Consider the following 25,147-nt stretch of genomic DNA (forward strand, 5'->3'; position numbering starts at 1 on the left):
TCATGTTCCATGAAGATTTTTGTCAAATTCCTACTGTAAACATATCAAAATGTAATTTTTGATTTGTAATATGCATTGTTAAGAACCTAATTTGGACAACTTTAAAGGTGATTTTCTCAGTCTTTTTGATTTTCTTGCATCCTCAGATTTCTGATTTCAAATAGATGTATCTCAGCCAAATATTGTCCTATCATATGATGTATATATCTCATTTTTGTCAAATTTAACCTTATGACTGGTTTTGTGGTCCAGGGTCACATATATATATATATATAAACCTTTTCACAACGTGAAAAAAATGTTGTGTTTGCTGGGATGTTACCATATAACTATAAACTATGATAAAAGAAAAACTATTAATCAGCCAAGAGCATTGATTAATCCCATGTTGTAGAAGAAGAAGAAAAAAGAAACCAAAGCTTTGTGTTTACTTCAGGTATGACTTTAGCTGGATTAAAGTAATCAATAATGTTAGTTTACATGGTTGACTCTTAATCAGAGTATTGTCTTATTCATGTTAATATTGGAATATTGTTGTCCATATAAACATACTCAATGTTCCATTGGCTGTGAGCTTCTAAACATAGAGCAAATCAACTGGGCTTGGTGTTAAGATGACAAGGTCTACCATGAAAGACCTTGGTCACCCCAGTAATAAATTGTTCTCTGTCTGACAAACAGTAACAAAACATTCAGCCAAAGTCCACTAGATTACTGAACAGCTTTTACGTGTAGGCGATAAAGCTGCTAAATGGGTAAAGCTGCAGAGCAACCAGTCTAATGGTCTCGCATTTAGAGAAAACCAAGTGTGACGTAAAGCTAATTCATCATTTTGATCATTTTTTTTAACAACTGTCCCTACAGACTCATTATCAGCTTCTGCTTTTACAGAAAAGCAGAGTAAAGCCTGTATGTGCAAGACATATCAGATTAGTGTGTGCCAGAGGCAAAAACACCAAAACAAAAGGATAGGCAGCTGACATATTACTCATGTCAGAAAACATGGACAACAATTACTAAAAGCTCGAGTTTCTATTTGGATTGTTGGAGTTTTGACAGATCCAAACTGTATTTTATGTAGCATAGCCACACATTTGAATACATGCTATGTGTTTTCCTCAAGAATCGGATCCCAGGTGAAGAGAATATAAAAATTAATTACTCCTAATGTGCTTTCCCTACCCGGGTTCCATGTGCCCTTGCGTCTGCCACATTGCATTGTGTTAATTAGTGGAGTTGCACAAGAGAGAGACGGCTGTGGCAGTTCTGAACTGCTCTGCTCCTAATTAGAAAATATTTTAAAGACCAGGGGACCGACACAACCTCTCCAGTCTCTTCCACTGCCAATAATAACCCCATTCATGATTAACTCTGAATACTTAATCAACAGTGAGCGTATTTGTCATTCCTCCACAAAAATTACTCTCAGGGAAAGTTATAGCTCAGGTTTGCAACTACATTCAAAAATACAAATTGGCGCAAACACTGGGCCACTCAACCCCACTAATAGCCATTTGTCATTAAAATGATGCTAGATCAAGGGCTCAGTGAAGCTCTGCCAATTTAGCCAACAAGACCACAGAGAGAAACAATGGCGTACTGTTACTATAAAACCTGCCCATAAAGAAACAGTACACTGCAAGATTTGTTTACTTGAAATGTAAATCAAGTAAGTAACAGTGAATGGCTGATTGCAATAAACAGGGTTCGTACAGATTCTGTAAAATAGAGTTCCAGGACTTTCCAAGCAATTCAATCAGAGATCTTACTTATGGTTTAGATGTTTCTACTGCTTAAGAAAAACAAAATTGGCAAACCACTCTGAAGTTCTGATCTGAATCAAATGATTTGCAATACGCAAAGTTCCGATATAAATTTAGCGATTTGCAATACGTGACTTGAGGTTTCCGATCTAAATCAATTGATTTGAGATATGCAAAGTTCTAATCTAAGTCCTACCTACCAGTGGGGCAGAATAAAGACCCCAGTTACCTACCAGTGGGGTCGAATAAAGACGCAACGTTAATCTCACTCTTCTTTTAAAGAGTGTACTGGTTTAGCTCGATAGTTTTATGACAGGACTTTCAAGAACATTTCAACTAGGGCTGAATGATTTAGTGCTGATCACAGAACCCCACTTTCTTTTAAGAACTTATTTACTGGATCTTATTTATGGTTTGATGTTTTCTACTGTATAATGAAAAAAAAAAACTTGCCAAACTGCTTCAATATCCCAATCTAAATCAAATGATTCTAAGTTCTGATCTACAGCAAAAGATTTGCGAACTCTGAAGTTCTGATCTGAATAATGATTCACGAACCATCATTTCAAATCAGGACTCTGAGCGTGGATTGCAAATTCAATTTACTGAATGATTCAAGAACCCCCTCTGAAGTTCCAATCCAAATTAAATGATTCACAATACATGCTCTGAAGTCACTTTTTTCATAGATACATTGTCTTTCAATAATTAAAGCACTCTTTAAGTACCTCTTCAGTAATATTGTTATTTTCAAGGGTTTTCTGGGCCTTACATTTTCAAAAGTCAAATTCAAGTACACCAAGCTCTTTAAGCATGTTATATGAACCCTGAATACATTGCTGCTCTACAGAATTTCTGCATGTGCTAAATATATTAATACCACATCAGTTATCATGTTGTATTAGTTCAGTGACGTTTTTATAATTTTTTTAATTGATTGTTACTAGATGTTTAGCCGTGCACGCTCTTTCCCCCTATTTTTTTACATTTAGATCATCAACGTAATATAACATTATCATTGAAGTCATCTAATGCTCACTTAAAGAAGTAGTTCACTTTCAGAACAAGAATTTATAGAGAATGTACTCACCCCCTTGTCATCCAAGCTGTTCGTGTATTTTTTTTTTTTTCAGTTGTAAAGAAATGGTGTTTTTTGAGGAAAACATTTCAGGATTTCTCTCCATATAATGGACTTCTATGTTGCCCCCGAGTTTGAACTTCCAAAATGCAGCTTAAATGCAGCTTCAAAGGGCTCTAAATCAGTGTTTCTCAACTCCAGTCCTCGGGACCCACTGCTCTGCACATTTTGTATGTTTCTGAGTCTGACACACTCAGTTCAGTTCATGAATCTTTCTACTAATGAGCTGATGATCAAAATCAGGTGCCTTAAATGAGGAAGACATACAAAATGTGCAGAGCAGTGGGTCCCGAGGACTGGAGTTGAGAAACACTGCTCTAAATGATCCCAGCTGATAAAGAAGGGTCTTATCTAGTGAAATGATTGGTTATTTTCAGAAAACATTTACAACTTATATACGTTTTAATCTCAAATGCTCATCTTGCCAAACTAGACAAGACAAGCATTTGAGGCCCTTTGAAGCTGCATTTTAGAAGTTCAAACTCAAGGGCACCATAGAAGTCCATTATATGGAGAGAAATCCTGAAATGTTTTACTCAAAAAAAAAAAAAACATAATTTCCTAACGACTGAAGAAAAAATGACATGAACATCTTGGATGACAAGGGGGTGAGTACATTATCTGTAAATTTTTGTTCTGAAAGTGAACTACTCCTTTAAGTTAATATTTAAACATCAATAGTTAATTCTGATAAATGATAACTGATAAATATCATCTTTAAATCTAAAAATAAATACCTATTTTCATAATACAACTGGTTGGTTGTAATGGCGGAGCCATTACACATAATAATGTTTATTTGGTAAAGAAATTGTCCCAGTCCTCTGCCTCCAACATAACTGGTTGGAGACCAGCAAGACAAACACAGAATTCAATAGTCTACCTATTCATTGGTAGACACACATGGAATAGGGCCAAAATGGGTGCTGGCATGTTGGCCAAAAAAGGGTACAAGTTAACAGAGCAACCATTTCAAAGTTAAAAGCACAAACAAATCCGCCGACAAGACATTTTAACACACTGGTTTGGGTGTCACTCACCTCTGTGCTCCCTGAGTCAATTGCTTTGTCCACATTCAGCAGAGACTGTCCCTCCCCGCGACATACACCTTCCGACCAGGCCGCACAGCGCAAGTGAGCGCAACACTGGCCTGCAGGTGCAAACGAAGAATAAACACCATTAGCCACTGAAAGATACAAACAGTGACACTAGAGTAGGTTTACCTACCAGTGGGGTCGAATAAAGATGCAACGTTAATCTCATCGGGAAGGCCAATTTGGCCCAGTTCATCCCAGAACTTTCGGCCGGGCTCCTCAGCAGCGGGGTCTGTACTACCAGGAGCAGAGGTTGAGTGCAGGCCGCTGTCTGGAGAGCTGACCCTGAGGAAAGAAGCAAAGGGACACATTAGGTTTAACCTGTAAAGACGCTGAAAGAGTCACAAAACAATATTTGAAGGTGACAGCTATTGCTGTCCGCTCCTTTGTGAGATTACAAACACTTGGCAATTTATTTCTAGATGTCATCATCCCAGTCATGTTTCAAAAAGGCCTACGGTGCAACTACAACATCCATGAAGCCCTGTCTGCAACGGCGAGGTATGGGGTTATCATACTTGGCTGCTACACAAGGACTGGCTGTTTAGAAGCAAAGTATGAAAGAAACAGAGAAAGAGAGAGGACGAAAGAGAGCCGGAAAGGGGGTGGGGGGCTGGAATGACTAGCTGCTTGGATGTGGTGCTGAGAGAGTGAGCTACAGAGACTCAGAGAAGCGGAAAAAAAGGAATTAACATTTAAAAAGGGAGCCGGTTTGAAGAGGGCCAGCCAGAAGTGGGTTGCAGCGGGGACAGGATGAAAGACTACTGTATGTGATCCCTCTTCTGTCCAGAACATCTGCATAAATATAAATATACCGTTTGGTGGGCTACTTCCTCTTTAAAAAGATTTGCATCAGAGGAGGCGTGACATTGGGGTTATTAGGGGTATTGTATAGAAACTCCATGACTCTGAAACAATTCTATTAACGTCTTTGGTTTATATTGTTGACTTAAGAATTATGAGTTTTGGATTTGGTGTTTTTTAACATTACATAAGGAAGAAATACACTTGAAGGAGTCATTCACAAATTAGTATTTTCCCTACTGAGGTTCCTAAAATTTTAAGGCATCGACCTTTCCAAATATCAGGCAACAAATCTAAAAAGTGTCAAGGCTGCATCACATGCATCCTTTACTGATAGGACAATCTAAGAATGCATTTAGAAATTGATTCAAGACAGCCAGAGAGAAACACTGATTGAAACATTTGATTTTCTACTAAAACACATTAAAATCTGTGCAATATGATAAACATATCTATTTTACCCAATGTCTGATTATGCCGTGTATTTTATACCTAAGAGTATGTTATTAAGAGTAAGTTATTAGCTTAGCAACGTGCTAATGTAAAACTGTACTCCAATCAAGTGTAGCTGAGTATACCGCACGCTTCATGTAAAAAGCTATATTTGTCAGTAAAGTTGCTGCCTATGTAGATCATTCTTAGGTTATTTTTTAATTAGGATACAGCCTTAAAGGGATAGTTCACCCAAAAATGAAAATTCTGTCATTAATTACTCTCATGTCATTTCATACACATAAGACCTCTGATCATCAGAAAACAAATTAATAATTTTGATTAAATCCACGACTTTTGATTAAAACAGCAATGCAACTGACATGTTCAAATGAAAAAAAAAAAAAAAAAAATCACAATGATTCATGATTGAACCAATCTGAATCAAATGATTTGCTATACGTGAAGTTCAGATCTAAAAGAAATGATTTGCGATATGTGACTTGAGGTTTCAATCTAAGTCAATTGATAGGCGATATACAAAAGTTCAAATCTAAGTCAAATAATTTGCAAACCCGTGTTTCAAAGTTCTGATCTAAATCAAATGATTCACAAATTGCAATACGCGATTCATGATATGCAATCCGGTTGAAGTACTTTGAAACAGTGAAACATGATTCGCGAACCATCATTTCAGATCAGGACTTGGAGTGTGGATCGCGAATTTAATTGACGGAAGGATTTAAGAACCTGCTCTGAAGTTCTGAAGAATCAAATGATTCACAATACGGGAAGTTCCAATCTAAATTAAATGATTCGCAATACAGGACTTGTCAGTAAAGTATATTTGTCAGTAAAGTTGCTGCCTATGTAGATCATTCTTAGGTTGTTTTTGAATTAGGATACAGCCTTAAAGGGATAGTTCACCCAAAAAAAGAAAATTCTGTTATTAATTACTCATGTCCTTTTATACCCATAAGACCTTTGTCATCTTCGGAAAACAAACTGAGATAATTTTGATTAAATCCACAACTTTTGATTAAAGAGGCAACACAACTGACATATTCAAGGCCCAGAAGGGTAGTAAAGAACACATCTTTAAAATAGTCCAGAAGAAATTGTTGAATAAAATCATTAATTTAAGGCCAATTCATCAGATGTCAGTGTTACCCCTTTACTCTGACCCCCTCCACCTCCTCCTACCTTCTTTCTGACCACTGATGACTTTGTCAGCTTTTTCACTAATATGGTGGTAACCATCAGCAGTCAGTTCTGTGCACCACTTATCCACAACCAACCTACGCACAATTCACTCTTCTCTTCCCTCACAGAGAATGAGGTCTCCAAAGTTCTGTGTGCCAGCCGTCTCAGACCTGATCCACTCCCACCTACTACAGAAGATCTCACCAACACTGCTACCCACGCTAACTCACATAAACAAATCCCTTACTACTGGAAAACTTTCCACCACATTTAAACAGGCTTGGGTAACCCCACTGACCTCAATCCTACAAACCAGTCTCTCCTCCTTTTCTGTAGGGCAGGTAATCAGGCCAAAAATAATAGATTCCAAAACATTGGGAATCGAGAGATGTTATTTTATGGTGGAACTGGCTTATGTTGTCCACAGTTTTGAGAGCTTATATTATATATGAAGCCTACCCCTCTACAATATGGGTGGGGAAAAAATGGATTCTCCGATGCATCGCGATTCTCTCTTCAACAATTTTGAATCGATTATGGATATTTCATAATCGATTCTGAGCTTGTTTTTTTCCCGCATATGGCATGTGTGCAAACTAGAGACGCGGCGAGCTTCATAGCACAGAATTTGCTTGACAATGTGTGCTTCACCTGCCGTGTTTTACTTTAGATATACTTTCATTTATGCCATTTGGAATGCAGTACTATTAGAACCATCGAAACTCACGCACTGACAGACTTTCACGTGCGCTTTGTGTTTACTCATCCTAAAGCTCGATTGCAGCTTTTATTTGATATAAATGTATGTGAAAATGTAGCCATGTGCAGTAAAATAAAAAAATAAAAACTGAGAATGTGATGCACAGTCATGTTATGTTAATAATGAAAATTATAATTAAATTGAATCGAGTAGAAGATTCATACCCCTACTTTTAAGATGGCAGTACTAACATACAGAGATTCCAACTATAAACAATAAGCATAGAAGCAGCACTTTTACAATTTGTTAAAGTGTAAAGTTGTAAAGACGTATTTGCACAGCAGAAGAATTAATTGGGGAAAAAATGTAGATCAAGAATCATTTTGGAATTGGATCATGACTCCCAGAATCGCCATCGGATCGTGAAGTGCCTGAAGATTCCCACCCCTACTCTACAACCTTTATATCCTGCAGTCACAAATTGAAAAAACTTTTTAATTTTAAAAGAATCAAAAACAACAGTAAGGAATCAACTTTGAAATCGAATCCCATCAATTCCAAAATAATATGTAAATCAAAGAGCCCTACTTTTCTGTCGAAAACTCTTGAAAGAGTTGTGCCTAATTAGCTCTCTGCTTTGTTTTTTATACAACAGAACCACCAACTTGACTACAACCAACTTGACAACAACCACTCTGGCTTGAAAAGCGGACACTGGCGGCTCCGCTGACCACTGCTGAAACACTTCAGTTGGCAAGAGTAAACTTTAAATTGCCTGTCCTTATTGTACTAGACCTGTCTGCTGCCTTTGACACTGCAAACCACCAGATCCTACTGTCCACCCTCTCTGCCTTATGCATTACAGGTACGGTACTTTTGAGGTTTTAGTTCTCTCTCACAGACAGATCTTTCAAGGAGAGGAAGAGTGTCTGAGTCACATAAGCTAATAACTGGGGTTACTTAAGGTTCAGTGCTTGCTCCTCTCCTTTCTCCACTTACAGAACTTTATTGAGAATGGCTTCCACCAATGCTATACAGATGAACCAGAATGTGGCAGCACATCTGGTCTTCAATCAGCCAAATAGAACCCACCTCATACATTTTTTGATCTCACTGCATTCCCAATCATGGCCAAGATCAAATTCAAGGTTTTGGCACTCACTTTCAGGGCTGCCTCTAGAACAGAACCTCCCTACCTCTACCGACTCCTACAAATGTATGCTCCCTCCCACCAGCTAAGGTCACTGAACGAGTGACACATTGTTGTTCTTTCACAACGAGACGCAAAGTCACACTCCAAACACCCTCTCTGCTCCTCCCTGGTGAAACAAGCTGGCAACCTTCACCCAAACTGCTGAGACTATCACAACTTTTAAGAACAAGCTGAAGACACACCTCTTCCCTAACCACTTAATCACCCACATCCTTAATGAACTTACACCCAATGAACTTACACACAACACACACAAACAAGGAAAATAAAAATTTTTCTTCCCTCCATTTTCCTGACCTAGCCGTCTAATACATCTGACACTGTATATTACAAATTTATTACTGGCTCTATGACAAATTGCTTTTGTTACTCTATTGAAATTCACTAAATGCATAAATATAAACATAGCCCTGTTGGCATTGGTTGTGCTTGTTTTGGTTTCATTTAGTGTGTCTGGTCTTTGAATGTCTGAGAATCGATGTACAATAATCTGGGGACTGTTGGCAGTGGTCAGTGTATTTTGGGGCAGTGTGAATTACCCTTTAGAGATCAGCTGTTTATGGAGACATTACAAGAAAGCTCACTAGGTTTAAAAACAATTATACTTCACAGACATTCTTCAATGAAAAAGGCAGCATCACATGTATCCTCTGTGGAGCATACAACCTCAGAATGCTTTGCGACAAGCTCAACTGTAAAATAAACAAATCATTCGGGAGACAGGTCTCCTGTGAGCAGTTGATGTCTACAAAAAGCACTGTAAATCGCTCATGAGGTTTCTTGAAGCTGACTTAACAGTTAGTTGCAGATGTACACTGCTCACCAGGTTTTGATATTTTAACAGCAGGCTTTAGACATTCCAGTGTCTACCACGTTACATTCTACTAAGCTGCAAAGTTACTTAAGTTAGTAGTATATCTAAAGCAGACTTTCAAAATAAAGTGTTACCAAAATTTTAAAAAGACAGACTCTGTGTCAGTCATTTTTTAATGTCTGCAATGTCTCGTGGTACAAAAACTCACAGCAATGCTTTACATGTCTGCTCCACCTTAACAGTCTCCACCTTCAATGATATGCAGTGGTCCTCGTTTGCTTTTTAGAGCTGTTATTGTTTTCACTCCTCTGTCAATAACTGGCACATTTCCAGCTCAGAACGACCAATCAGATGCCTCCAACACAACAATCTACTGCCTGTTGGCAGGCTGCCAGAGATTGCACAGAGAGCATTACATCACTGTTCCTCTGGGACCTGTCTGATTGGTTGAGAAGAGCTGAGCAAATTAGGCACTCATCCAATGAGCCCGAGGTTGGCTGTGGACAGGAATTTTTGACAACAACAGGTCACGTGGAACTCTGTGAAAGGCTGTTGGTGGAAATCTCCCTTATAGATTTCTCCTTTAACCCTCCATCTAGTAACTAATCATCAGGCAATTCTGGCACCAAATTAATTGACCCAAATTGAATTGTGGCGTTGGACTCATTAGCAACTCCCAGCGTATTTGGGTCAAAGCAGTCCATTCCTCTCCATCACAAAGCACAATGGAAGAGAACACAAGTTTTGGGTCACACAGAACTTAAGTAATCAGATTCCATCCAGCAAAGCTAATGCCTTTTTTTGTCATAATTTAAAGGAATATTTAATATTAACCACTTATGTCATTCTAAATCCATGATTTGCTTTTCTTAGGCTGCTCTTTTCTATACAGTGAATGTATAGTAAGGGCAGTCAACGTATAAAAATAAAAGTATTTAAAAGAATAATAAAATTAGTTATGACTTGTGTTCTAGTTAAAGGATTTAAAGAATATTAGCTTGGAAGTAAGTCAGTCATAGAGGTAGTATATAATTACTACTTCATGTTTTCCATCAAAAAGTTTGCTTATTAATTATTCTACATTCTGAACTTTCAGTTTGAAGCAACACTTTGTGTGAGTATTAAGGTATTAAAGGATTAGTTCACTTCCAGAACAAAAATTCAAGATGCTCATGTCTTTCTTTCTTCAGTCGTAAAGAAATTATGCTTTTTGAGGAAAACATTTCAGGATTTCTCTTTATATAATAGATATGTATGGTGCCCCCAAGTTTGAACTTCCAAAATACAGTTTAAACGCAGCTTCAAAGGGCTTTTTGGAAGTTGAAGACGAAAACGAGATAGGAGTTTTTTGACATACCCTAACTGTGTTGACCCGGATCACACAGACTATGCATGTGCATCGCAGAGATGAGACAAGACGAGCATTTGAGGTTAAAAAAGTATATAAATTTTCTATTTGTTTTCGAAAATAACTGACCGTTTCGCTAGATAAGACCCTTTGAAGCTGCATTTAAACTGCATTTTGGGAGTTCAAACTTGGGGGCACCATACATATCCATTATATGGAGAGAAATCCTAACATGTTTTCCTCAAAAAAAAAAAAAAAAATTCTTCCCGACTGAAGAAAAAATCTTGGATGACAAGGGGATGAGTACATTATCTGTAAATTTTTGTTCTCAAAGTGAACTAATCCTTTAAGAGTATTATGCTTAATGAATGCACAAATACATTTTAAGATTATGTGGAAAAATTCAAACTTCACCATTACAAAGATGAACCTAGTTTACGGTTTTGTTGTGTTTGATTTTGAGGAGTAATTATGGACATTCTAATGAGATAGTGCCTAGCACAGCACTCAGCATTATTTCAGCTCTGCTGGGGTCACTGAGGTCATTGCTTTTTAAACAAGGGGCTTTTAGTCCCCACAGCAAACAAAACCTGCAAACCCTTCTCAACTCTCACCTCTATACAACCTCATTACACATCACAGCTTAAAAGCCACGTCAATCAAACACTTTAGAACTGTACCAACCCACTTCCACAATGAATACCACGTTCTGTACTTCCTCATTCCGTATGCCACTTAAGTACAAACAACAAAATAAGCCAAAACAAACTGTAATTTTACATTTTTTTTCCTCTATATATGTCTTCCCAACAGAATTGTACAACACGCAATAGTCATTTTTAAAACATATGTGACCCTGGACCAAAAAAACCAGTCGAAAATAGCAGGGGTATATTTGTTGCAATAGCCAACAATACTTTTGTATGGGTTAAAATTATACATTTTTCTTTTATGCCAAAAATCATTAGGATGTTAAGTAAAGATCATGTTCCAGTAAGATATTTTGTAAATTTCCTACCGTAAATATATCAAAAGTTAATTTTTGATCAGTAATATGCATTGCTAAGAACTTCATTTGGACAACTTTAAAGGCGATTTTATTTTTTTCAATATTTAGATTTTTTGCACCCTCAGATTCTGGATTTTCAAATTGTTGTATCTTGACCAAATATAGTACTATCCTAACAAAGCTTTCAGATGATGTATAAATTATAATAATAAAAAAAAGACCCTTATGACTGGGTTTGTGGTCCAGGGTCATAAATTGATCACTCATGATGCGAGATGCTGAAAAAAAAAACTGTTGTGTGAAGAAATCAATAAATGTGCAAAGCACCTTCACCAGACAACAGCATTGACAACTCACTTTTTCAGGCCACTCCCACGATGCCCTGGGCTGCGGTTGTTGTCATTGTCATCAAAATCATTGTCGTCGTCATGGTAATCGTCGTCCTTCTCAGAGCTGCCACGGCGGTTCCGGATGTGCAGGGGGACGTAACCAGGCGTGGGTCCAAACAATTTCAACTCACCCTGACCCAAGAGACTCTTTTCTCCACAGTAGCAGAAGGCACAGAGCTTTTCTCTGAAAGGAATAAGAGAAGAATGACATTTCAGACTTTCAACTATTTAATTAGAAACATAACCCAAGTAAACAATAATGTAGATGTGAATGTCTGGCCAGCACTGTACGTGCAAGCTTCCCTTTTGCATGCTTAATATAAAATGCAATGCTAAGGATGCAACGTGCAACTTGCGACGTTATGAATTCCACTGACACATTTTATATGGCAAAGAAAACTGAATTTGACCTTTCATAGCCAGAAGCGATTGCATTCAAGTACTTGGGAAGAGTGTTCTGCCTCAAGTCATTAAGCAGTTCCACATCCAACCCTCACTGTTCTATTTGTGCAACAATTGGACTAGTCAGGGGTTTACAGTCCATGCCCCAGTTCCCCAGACTGGGAGAACAAACTCGAAAAGGATAACAGGAGAGGACATACCATCCTTGGATGGCTCTGACAGCGAAATCACACGCTAAATCAGTCAAATGACAAGAGCTCCATATAAACCTACAACTGATATCTTTGTTGAAACACTGGCTGAAAACTAGGTCTGCATGATACAGCATGATAAAATATATACAGTGATGGGAAAAATAGCTGATTTTGTACATTTGCCCACTGACAAAAAAATAATCCATCTATAATTTTAATGGTAGGTTTATTTAAACAGTGAGACAACAAACAAATCCAGAAAAACGCATTTCAAAAAGTTAGAAACTGATTTTCATTTTAATGAGTGAAATAAGTATTTAACCCCTTCGCAACACATGATTTAGTACTTCGTGGCAAAAGCCATGTTGGCAATCATAGATGTCAGATGTTTCTTGTAGTTGGCCACCAGGTTTGCACACATCTCAGAAGGGTTTTTGTCCCACTCCTCTTTGCAGATCCTCTCCAAGTCATTTAGGTTTCGAGGCTGATGTTTGGCAACTCGAACCTTCAGCTCCCTCCACAGATTTTCTATGGGATTAAGGTTTGAAGACTGGCTAGGCCACTCCAGGACCTTAATGTGCTTCTTCTTGAGCCACTCTTTTGTTGCCTTTGTTTTGGGCTGATTCCACACTGTTCTCGTGATCACTGAAACTCCACAAGGTGAGATCTTGCATGGAGCCCCAGACCGAGGGAGATTGACAGTTTTTTTTTTTGTGTGTGTGTTTGTTCCATTTGCGAATAATCGCACCAACTGTTGTCACCTTCTCACCAAGCTGCTTGGCGATGGTCTTGTAGCCCATTCCAGCTTTGTGTAGGTCTACAACCTAGTCCCTGACATCCATAGACAGCTCTTTGGTCGTGGCCATGGTGGAGAGTTTGGAATCTGATTGATTGATGGATTGCTTCTGTGGACAGGTGTCTTTTATACAGGTAACAGGCTGAGATAAAAACACCTGGGAGCCAGAAATCTTGTGGATTGACGGGTTCAAATAGTTATTTCACTCATTAAATGCAAACTTTTTTAAATGTGTTTTTCTGGATTTTTTTTTTTTTCTGTCTCTTACTGTTCAAATAAACCTACCATTAAAATTATAGACTGATCATTTCTTTGTCAGTGGGCAAACATACCAAATCAAATTTTTCCCTCACTATCTCATGACTTAGGAATTTTAATCGCAAATATGCTAAATTAAACATATTTCAGAGAATCTTGGTTCATTTGCTGTGAATGAAGCCATTTTGAGACTTGTTTTTCTACGCAGTTGTCAATTTATTAAACATTATCTGAAGCGATTTTTGAATTTTGGCCCAGTAGGTCCAGAATTTTCAGTTTTGGTCTTGAGTTCACCTCTGTTGTATTACTGACAAAACTACGCCTCATCTTCTAGTAAATAAATTGCCCTTTTGATGCAAAAGTTCCCACAGCAAAACCATTTATGTTCTTGTACAGATGTCACCCTGAGAACCAATTAGTGACTGAACTGTGCTGAAATGTAACTACCTTTTTTTTGTAGTCACCAGTCTAAACAGTCATGATTTTTTTGTCGTTTTCTATTAATGGCCTTTTTCAGCTGGGTATTTGTATTTAATTGTATTTGCAGATAATATTTTTCTCGTAAACATTGTGATTGTGGGAAATCTTAGTGAAATGTCATAACTGTCAGCGCATTCTAATTAGAGTTCATTTATTTTCTCAAACACTGTTTATCTGTTCGTTGTGCGGCCCATGAGAGCTGCTGTCAGTGGGGGATGTTATGCGCATACAGTACTGGCTAAAGGGGGGTCTCCCTCCTTTCGCACATTTTGCAAATGGTACTACACATTAGCGAGTGCACAATCTGTGCTAATTGGGAATCCAAAAGAGAGCGCTCTCTCGCCCCCTCCCTTTAGTAATGACAGCAGCAGGGCTTCAGCGGTCCCCTTCCCCCCCGACTCCCTCGCTTTCACTCAGAGTGTGTAAAAAAAGCACACTAGCTGTGGCCATGCCTGTGTGCCAGTGTTTGTAATTGGAATTTTCAACAATTTTAAGTTGTACGTTTAAACTGATTTGTAGATTGTGTCTGACTAGGGATGTATCGACATAAAAATCTCATGATACGATAATATATCTTTACACTACAGTAGGGAAATTACAATACTTCTTTCCTAATTTGAACTAATATTAATAAATGCTGTAGAAGTAGTTCATACTTAGTTCATGTAACTAAGGTAGATCTAATGCTAACTAATTAACCTTATTGTAAAGTGTTACATATACTAAAGCCTCTAAGAATGATATTATGCTTTAAAATAACTTTTATGGATCATATAAAATGTATCGTATAAAATTCCTTTGATGGCAAAGCTGCCATTCAGATGCAATGCAATTTTCAGCAGCCATTAAACCAGTCTTCAGTGCCACATGATCTTTCAGAAATCATTTAAATATGCTGATTTGGTGCTCAAATTTTGGTTCAAAGAAACAACTTTTGACCGGTAGTATATGCGTGTTTCTCAACGGTGCAGGGAAAACATTTGCATACTCAAATCAGTTTCCACATGTCTTTTATGACACCTGCAGTGTTTACAGAGCTTTGATGACTGATGATCCTAAAATAAGCTGACTATATAAAACAAACAAACAAAAAAACAACAACTAAATATCAGATTACAAACTAAACATACATGAAAATTGTTAATGCATTCCTTCAGTTACTTTGGAATAAATGTGAACTGTAACCTGTATGTAACTTAATAAGAAATATACTTTGCTTTAATCAATAGAGCATTCATTTAATTATGAATGTTAAAGAAAAACTGTACTGTTTTTTTGTTTTGCAGATTGCATGAGCAATGTTTATATAAACTGAAAAATGTCAACATTAAGTGTAAGTGGAACATGAAAACAGTGAGGACTTTTTTTTTTCTTTTCAGAACACCACCACACACAACTGACACAAACACACAGGCAACTAAAGGCTTTCTTTGACCTGACATACACTTCCTCTTTGTCTTCTAAAACCCTGCTGACCCTCCCTTGTACACTTTCTTCTGTCCAAACATTGTTCATCAGCACACTGTGTTTGTGTGAACTCTCTCACCCTCTTCGGGGTGGCATTAAAAACTTATCGCTCAGCCTTCAAATGTACACATACGGGCAGCTTTGAGTCAGCCGAGAATGTGTGTGTGTGTTTGACACCAACCTAGTTTTGGCTTTTCTGGTGGTAGAGGCAGAGGAGCCAGCAGAGTCTTCGGACACGGAGCGCTGGAAGAGCAGGGACAGAGGCCTCTCGTCTCTGGGGCTGAGATCCAGTGGCTCAGGGAAATCATCATCCGTTTCTGGCTCCACCACATCTATGAATTCAAACAGGATAGTCACAGATTTAATATCATTTCCACTATGGGTGTGCATTATGTTGATATTAGATTACAAATGATTACAATGTCCATGCTCTGCCATCATAAAGAGATCATTAGTATTGTGTTACAGTGCATTCTATCACTTGCAGTTACATTATTATTATTCTTTTTGATGATCATTTCTGTTGCAGTTACGTGGCTGCAGTTCTTTGGGGTCACAAACGTTTTGTTTGAATGAATTTAAAGCCTTGGCAGTTTTTACTCTCACATTGTTATGACATAGAGTGTGAAGCCTAAAACATAAAAACAGATAAGTTGTCTGTCATGCAGTGCGTGAGTACTGCATTAAGTTCTCTTTCATTTCTTATTGTGCCTAAATTGTGAAAACTTAAATTCAGCAATTACTCTTTACTTAGAAGACATGATAGGGTCCTTTGGAGATATAATGTTCTAACAAGCCTGCTTGATCATTTACCAAAGACGTCTTTCAAAACTATTCAGGAAAATAAGATTTTCTTATAAAAGTGATAAAATGTTGTGTTGCAAAAATAAGTTCTCTTTCATTTCTTATTGTGCCTAAATTGTGCCGGCTGTTGTGAACGTGCTAAGAACAGTTGGACACTGCGGTGGATCAGAGGTAAAAAATTATATAAATACTGTTTAGTTTCTTGCACAGACTGACTGTTTCATGTGTTAAGACCTCAAAGTATCGTCACGAGGCGCAGGGTTTAATTTGGTTTTGTCTGTGTATGTTTTTTTTTTACTCTCAAAGCCGTGGGTCCCACTGACTGCCATTATATGACTGACAAAATCTTTGTTTGTGTTCTACTGAAGAAACAAAGTCACATACAGTGCATAGCATAAATGAGTACACCCCCTCTAAAACTTAAATTCAGCAATTACTCTTTACTTAGAAGACATGTTAGGGTCCTTTGGAGATATAATGTTCTAACAAGCCTGCTTGATCATTTACCAAAGACGTCTTTCAAAACTATACAGGAAAATAAGATTTTCTTATAAAAGTGATAAAATGTTGTGTTGCAAAAATAAGTACACCCTCCTGAAAGTTACTAAAAAAACATTTTAGTGTAGGTTTAAGGCAATTTTTGATCAACAGGTAAGTTCAAAGTGTTCAAAGTGTTATATAGCCTCCTGAATCATCCTCAGACATAATGCTGGCTACAATGGAACCACTTGGGAGAGAACTGTCAGGAGAATTATTTCTTAGCATTAACGAGGACAATGGTACAAGAGGAATACCAAATTATTGTTTTAAGTGTGAAAATACAGTAGAAGTAACACTGACATTCAAAAATAATGGACTAAAGCTCTTTAAGTTTTCATTTAGTAATGAGTGAGTTTTGCTAGAAAAAGAGCAGGAGAAATACCATGCAAGCGTTTTAGAGCCGGCAAAAGCTATGAAAAGAGTGACACTTTATCTCTCAGAGAATGGTTGTTGTGACCACTAGAATTACCTACTGTAGCCAAAGCACAATAAACTCATTTAACCTTTTCCAAGGCCCATTTTTAGAAAATATAGAATTCTAGGAATCCATACTCTGGTCAAAAGAGACTAAGTCAATAATTTCGGATCTAAAAGCATCCAAATGTTCTGGTGTTGCTAGAGGAGGAGTACAGTGAGAAGTGCCTGGTTCCCACAGATGTTCAGTGGTAGTAAAGCTTTTATATAGGGACGTATGAGTGCTGAAGGTGTGAGTTGTGCTTTATCAATGTTGAATCTAGGGTGTACTCATTTCTGCAATCCTTCATTTAAACAAAATTGGCTAATTTGCTTATTTTACATAAAATATTGGCATACATTTTTTGATTTATTAAGTATATGTCTAATACACTTAGTGATTATTAGTGTATATTAGTGATTGAGAAAATACATATTTTATATTTATTCAGAGGGGGTGTACTCATTTATGTTGTGCACTGTACATCTTTGATGCCCTGGGGGTGGGCAGATAAACCTCAAATTTTCATTTTTGGGTGAACGATTCCTTTAAAATACTTAATTTTCCTTTTTGCAAGATGCAACATAAGTCTCAGGTGTCCACAGAATGTGTCTGTGAAGTTTCTGCTCAAAATACCCCACTGATCATTTATTATACCATGTTTAAAATGTCCCTTTTTGGCAAAAACATGCTGCTTTTTATGTGTCTTTAAATGCAAATAAGCTGCTGCTTCCCACCCCCTTTTCCAGAAAAGGCTACATCTGTTTGTTTATGATTGTCATCTCTGTCTCACGCACATGACATTGCAGTTCTTTGTCATCATTAAAAGTTTATTCTTTGCATGCATTTGAAAAGTCTTGTCTGTTTAAACTTCTGATATAGTTTTCTGAGCGCACAGACATGAAAAGCATGCACAGAAAGCAGACTCTTTTGCACCAACATTCAAATACACACAAGGTTACGTTAAAACAACACAAAGCTCACAAACACAGTCGGGTGTATCTGTGAATGCAAACAGCTGCAAGTGTATCAACATATTAAATCTGTGAAAAAGTGTATCTTGAATATGGCAACAACACTACTAACAAAGTCAATCAGACCTGGTTCCCTCCTACTTTTCCCATATACAGTTAGTCAAACTAAAAATTATTCAGACACCACATGTAATTCTTGATGTTTTTGTCTTACTAGTTGGTGCAGGACACTATAGTTCATTTATGTAAGTAAGGATAGCAAAATATAGTAAACTGACATATTATACCTAAAAATTCTTCATATAGTGGACTACCTGTAAAAAAGATTCAGACACTTTAATTGCTAATGCACATTTTACACTACAGATTGAACAAAATAAATCATTGCTTGATAATTGGTTGACCTAAATTGGTATTATCTAATTGTGTGCTTAAGTTTGACAGCTGACAGCTATTCAACCTAATTCATTACATATCTTTCTATCAAAGTTATCTGACATTATCAAGATGAATTTCTTCTGACACAGTTTAACTCCAAGTTCTTGCCATATTTTATAACCTTTTTCTATACTGTAGCAAATAAACTGTGACAATGTGAAAAATGTTGAAGGTGTCTGAATAAATTTAGCTTTGACTGTATGTTGGGTGCATTTATTTAAACGTGGGATATTGTGACGTGTATGTACCCGGAAGAAAACTGTCTGAAAAATCAGAACTTTGTGCTATATAACTTTGCAGATCTTTCTCATGCACAAACAGCAACACGAAAGAAATGTAAAATATTATATATATAAACTAAAAAAAAAAAAAAAAAAAAAAAAAAACAACAGGACCCCATGAAGTCAAAATAGATCTTAATAATAATTTTACTAATTGGCCTTGTTTTTTTCTCCCCTATAGTGCAGAGTGCAAAAAATCATAAAATTAATTGAAATGTTAAAAATTTGCCTTCTAAAACCATTTTTTTTTGCTAACTTAACCCAGGTCACGCTCAGTATTTAATAAAATAAAATAAATTTAAAAAATGCATTGTCAACGCTTTTTTTAAAAACTCAACACACAAACAAAATAAATCAATAAGTGTTCCTACATAACCTGAAACGCAAACTGGTTTCCTGGGAAACATTTTTAGACGCCCACTGGATTGGTGGAAATGGTCGCATGAGTGAAGAATGTTGTCTTGCAGCACTGTAACGTTCATATGTGAATATGTCATCTGCTGGTGCTACATTAATGCAGAACAAGATAAGCTGGCAGACTGTAAGTACAATGACCCACATGAAAGCAGAAGAAATGTATATAAAACAGCAGATCTCAAACATGTTTGCTATATAATTGTACAGTCTATAGCTGACGGATGAGTCAATTTCCCACCATGCACACCTTAAATCGTAAATCATGACATAAGCTTGTGCGAATGGACATACAAGTGCATCTCAATAAATTAGAATGTTGTGGAAAAGTTCATTTATTTCAGTAATTCAACTCAAATTATGAAACTTGTGTATTAAATAAATTCAATGCACACAGACTGAAGTAGTTCAAGTCTTTTGTTCTTTTAATTGTGATGATTTGGCTCACATTTAAGAAAAACCCACCAATTCACTACCGTAAAAAATTAGAACACTTCACAAGACCAATAAAAAAATAAAAAAAAATTGTGAATTGTTGGCCTTCTGGAAAGTATGTTCGTTTCCTGTATATGTACTCAATACTTGGTAGGGGCTCCTTTTGCTTTAATTACTGCCTCAATTCGGCGTGGCATGGAGGTGATCAGTCTGTGGCACTGCTGAGGTGGTATGGAAGACCAGGTTTCTTTGACAGTTGCCTTCAGCTCATCTGCATTTTTTGGGTCTCTTGTTTCTCATTTTCCTCAACAATACTATGGGGTTCTCTATGGCAGCGGTTCCCAATTCCAGTCCTCGCGCCCCACCGCTCTGCACATTTTGCATGTCTCTCTTAGTTAACACACCTGATTCAGATAACCAGCTCATTAGAAGTGAGGTCCGTGCAGGAACTGCGTTCCGATTGACATGGTCCCTGCAAAGTGTTCATTGCTCCCTGCTCCCTAAGCGGGGGAAATCTGTTTACTATACTTCAAAACATTCATTCACATATTTGCGCTACGTCACCGCATGTAGCGTCTTCACACACAGATGAAACTTACTAGAGAAGTGTGACATAAGTGCATCTGTAAATAAATGCATTTTAAATTTACGTCTCGCACGCTTTAATGACCTTCAAATGGAACGCATACGCTCGCTTCAAACTAATGAATAATGGCGGAATATCCTGTGATGTCCACTTCGAAGGGCAGTAACGTTGGAATAGAACAAACGTCGGAAGCGATGCGTGAAACACACAAAATGTGCAGAGCGGTGGGTCGCGAGGACTGGAATTGGGAACCGCTGCTCTATGGGGTTCAGGTCTGGTGAGTTTGCTGGCCAGTCAAGCACACCAACACCATGATAATTTAACCAACTTTTGGTGTTTTTGGCAGTGTGGGCAGGTGCCAAATCCTGCTGGAAAATGAAATCGGCAATAAAAAAAGTGGTCAGCAGAAGGAAGCATGTAGTGCTCTAAAATTTCTTGGTAAATCGATGCAATGACTTTGGTTTTTTTAAAAAGTGGACCAACACCAGCAGATGACATTGCACCCCAAATCATCACAGAGTGTGGAAACTTAACACTGGGTTTTAAGCAACTTGGGCTATGAACTTCTCCACCCTTCCTCCAGACTCTAGGACCTTGGTTTCCAAATGAAATACAAAACTTGCTCTCATCTGAAAAGAGGACTTTGGACCACTGGGCAACAGTCCATTTCTTCTTCTCCTTAGCCCAGGTAAGACGCCTCTGAGGTTGTCTGTGGTTCAGTAGTTGCTTAAGAGGAATACGACAACTGTAGCCAAATTCCTGAATTGATTTTGCTTGACAAGCCTCTCAAGGCTGTGGTTCTCTCGATTGGTTGAGCATCTTTTTCTTCCACACTTTTTCCTTCCACTCAACTTTCTGTTAACATGCTTGGATACAGCACTCTGTGAACAGCCAGCTTCTTTGGCAATGAATGTTTGTGGCTTACCCTCCTTGTGAAGGGTGTCAGTGATTGTCTTCTGGACAACTGTCAGATCAGCAGTGTTCCCTATGATTGTGTAGCCTAGTGAACCAAACTGAGAGACCATTTTGAAGGCTCAGGAAACCTTTGCAGATGTTGGGAGTTGATTAACTGATTGGCATGTCACCATATTCTAATTTGTTGAGAAAGTGAATTGGTGGGTTTTTGTTAAATGTGAGCTAAATCATCACAATTGAAAGAACCAAATACTTAGGCCCAATCCCAATTCTATTTTTTACCCCTTCGCCTACCCCTCGCCCCTTCCCCTTGTCCCTTGAAACAAAGTGTAAAGGGGAAGGGCAAAAATATTTCCCCTAAGAAATGGGACACCACTACAACACTGTAATACGTCATCATAGGTTGTCGCTAGTTCCTAATGTTACGTCAGAGTACATGCGCAGATGTTTATCACTCATTCCAAGATGTCAAAATGTTGTCATGTTGCAAAAAGTACAAATGTACGGTGTACGCACCGTTCATTCACATGTGGCCGTAAGCAAAACAAACAACGCATTATCACATGCGCGGCAAATTGCTAATCAGTGTAGTGGTGCCTGGAGAAGTATATATGCTTCATTTGTGAATTTCGTTTTGAACTTTTTATTTGAACGCATTCGTTTTCTGGATCCTTGGACTAAAATGTTTACAGGGGTTCACTGGTTTAAGAAATTTCTGATCGTAAAAATCAGCTTCTTTTTATTTGTAAGGTATCGTTTTTATTATTATGTACTGATTTAAATTACTGGTGCGGTGAGCGGGCGCAGGTGCATTAGGCGCAATCATTAAATACATTTCAAAGCAAGCCGGCTCCACGGTCCTGACTGCATCATCACTGCCTTTATTGGGTGTTTTGAGCGAATATTTACATTTATTCACATGACTGGATGTGGTGGACTGCCATGATTTTGGCGAATGCAGGACACTGAATAATGCGCATCAGAGGGGATTTAAAAAGTGGAAGTGTGTATATATACACCGTATACCGCGTATACCACACCTACACCACCGTTGCAAATTGCCGTGCCACTGGTCTTTCATGTTTCTAACATGCAGTCAAGTGTATATGACATAAAAATATATTTTGTAATATCGTGCAATCAGTGCTATCTGCTAGCAAACTTTAGCGATTTTTTTGCAAACGTTTATTTACAAAACAACACCATAAACACAAACACAAGATTGAAGGTAATATACATATAATGAAACATTGTCATGAAAATCCTTATTAAAGGCAAAAATTACTTATATTTACGAGTCTGCTTGCTCGAGTGAGCAGCCATGTTGGAAATTTCTCTTAGCCCTTCGTTTGAAGTGAGGTCCTGAAAAATCTTCGTTTGGAGGGATATCTGGCCCTTCCCCTTACCCCTACCCCTCCAACCAAAAGAGAAATGAGACACCCCTACCCCTTCACGTGAACGCGCCAAACGGAGGGGTAGGGCTAAGTGTAGGGGTAAGGGGTAGAATTGGGATTGAGCCTTAAACTACTTCAGTCTGTGTGCATTGAATGTATATAATACACGAGTTTCACAATGAGCTGAATTACTAAAACAAATAAACTTTTCCACGACATTCTAATTTATTGAGATGTGCCTGTACATTTTGCCAATAAAAAAAAAAAAATCCAAGAATTTATTGCTTCAAAAATGTTTACATATATAGGTATATATGGAAACAACAATTCACAATGACATTTCCAAAGTGTCAATAAATACAATTAATTAAAATGTATTATCATTTCATGTCTTTTTTATTTTTTTAATATTGCAATAAATAACGTATCGCAATATTATCGTACCGTGAGATTTTACAGTCATTTTTTTTTTTTTTTCAATTCAGTGCATTCTATCTAAATAAAAACATTAATTTCTATCAAAAACAAATCTTACTGACCCCAAATTTCTGAATGGTACATGTACAAAGTACATCTGCAGCAACATTACCTACAACACTGCATCTCAAAATTCTCTTTTCTTTTCCCTGTGGATATTGACACTTAGTTCTCCTGGAGAACAATGCAAAAAAAAACAAAAAAAAAAACACAAATACGCTGCATCACAAAAAGCCACTACAATGGGAGCCGTGGCCTTTAGATCAACCTTTAAAGGGATGAAAATGGCTCGTCTCATGGCAGACTTGCCCACACAGCACTTGTTAAAACGATGTTTCAAAAGACAGAACATTGTTTTTCCATTGCTCAAAAGAGCATTCATGTCAGTAGACATAAGAAACCAGGACAACAGGGGGGAAAGAAAACAGGTGTGCGCCAGAGTTTGATGTACATTACTGAAGACGAAAACATATCAGTGAGACATAAAGAATGATTATACCTCAAGAATAAGTAAATTTCCCAGCACGCACAGCTTAAAACAAAAATCATGACATAAGCCTGTGCGTATGGACATATTGCTGCCATTAATTTTATTAAAGAAAATGTAAAAATTATATAAAAATAAAATAAATAAATAAATAAATCAATCCAAGGATCTAGTGCTTCAAAATGTTGTTTACATACAGTATAGGTGTATATGGAAACAACATTTATCAATACATTTCTAAAGTGTAAATAAATACAATTTATTAAAATGTAACACTCTCATGTAATTTTCTCATATCAGGAACATATCTAAATATGAAAATAAAGTGGGTTAAATCAATCAAAAGATTGATCAGTTAACGCACACTGCTGTAGATATGGGAACTGATGCATTATACAGTACAATACTAATAAGAAGAAATGTTTCTTTAGCAGCAAATTAGCATTTTAGAATGATGGAGTAAACTATATTTTAAAAATATATATTTAAATAGAAAACATTATTTTAAATCATAACATTTCACAATATTACCATTTTTATTAGATTTTTAACAAATAAATGCAGCCTTGGTGAGCATAAGAGATTTCTTTCAAAAATAGATAGACCGACAGAATTTGTTCAGAAGTTTTATCACAAAAGGACCACGTGCCATTATTTTCCATTTTTATTTACATTAATACATTTTATAAAAAAAGACAATACTAATAATACTAACAAGAATAAGAATAAGAATAAAAAAATAAATGAATAGCGAATGACTGAAGCTTGAACTTTGGAACTAGACAAAAAAAAAAATATGTCTTCACAAAATTTTGGAGTCAAAACTACATTTTTGCACTTCTGGGTCGATGGACCTGACTCTGTGTCAACCCCCTTTGGACAATTTTTGGGTTGTTGTGACATTAAGTGCTGAGAACTGGAGAAAATAAATATCTTGCTGCGTCACTGAAGCGTGCACAGCATCTTTATTTCAGTGCTGTTTCTTACTGTCTAGACACACACCTACATCTCTACAGTTTAATCAAAACAGCCCTTTGTAACTAGAGAAACAAAAAAATATATATCAAGTAGTAATTCCGTTCAACCATGTTCGCCCCATCTCCCTTAGAAAATCCTACAGCCCAGAGCAGGAATATTTCAGTGTAATGATTAGCAGGAAATGACTGCTCTCATAGAAGATTTCATGGAAAAAGCTTGTGTCATGATCATGATTGAGTCTGGGTTGGAGAAGGGTCACAGTTTAGACCACCCTCATACTAGGAAGAGCAGGAAACACTAATGTGCTAATGTCACAAATTAATGGAGTGCACAAAATAGAGACATCATGATGGATCCTGCAAAAATAGCAGTAGCTCGGACAACGCAAACATGGATCATCCATAGACTGCTTAATGCATGTTGCATGTCGAACTGACAAGAGCTTTATCCAAATTGTACGTCCAAA

The 25,147-nt window shown here is 37.2% G+C and overlaps 1 protein-coding gene across 1 annotated transcript in view; it reads right to left on the reverse strand.

Annotated features, from left to right (window-relative positions):
- Window positions 1–25,147, reverse strand: part of kmt2ca (lysine (K)-specific methyltransferase 2Ca) — a 142,408-nt gene that overhangs the window by 108,638 nt on the left and 8,623 nt on the right. The window contains exons 3-6 of the mRNA XM_073830301.1: window positions 15,686–15,836; window positions 11,876–12,091; window positions 4,129–4,280; window positions 3,942–4,051 (exon numbers count right to left, since the gene is read on the reverse strand). Of these exons, the coding sequence (XP_073686402.1) occupies window positions 3,942–4,051; window positions 4,129–4,280; window positions 11,876–12,091; window positions 15,686–15,836 (629 nt within the window). The remainder of the gene's footprint in view (window positions 1–3,941; window positions 4,052–4,128; window positions 4,281–11,875; window positions 12,092–15,685; window positions 15,837–25,147) is intronic.

This window comes from Garra rufa, chromosome 24, assembly GCF_049309525.1.
Source record: "Garra rufa chromosome 24, GarRuf1.0, whole genome shotgun sequence".
In the NCBI taxonomy this organism is placed as follows: Eukaryota; Metazoa; Chordata; class Actinopteri; order Cypriniformes; family Cyprinidae; genus Garra; species Garra rufa.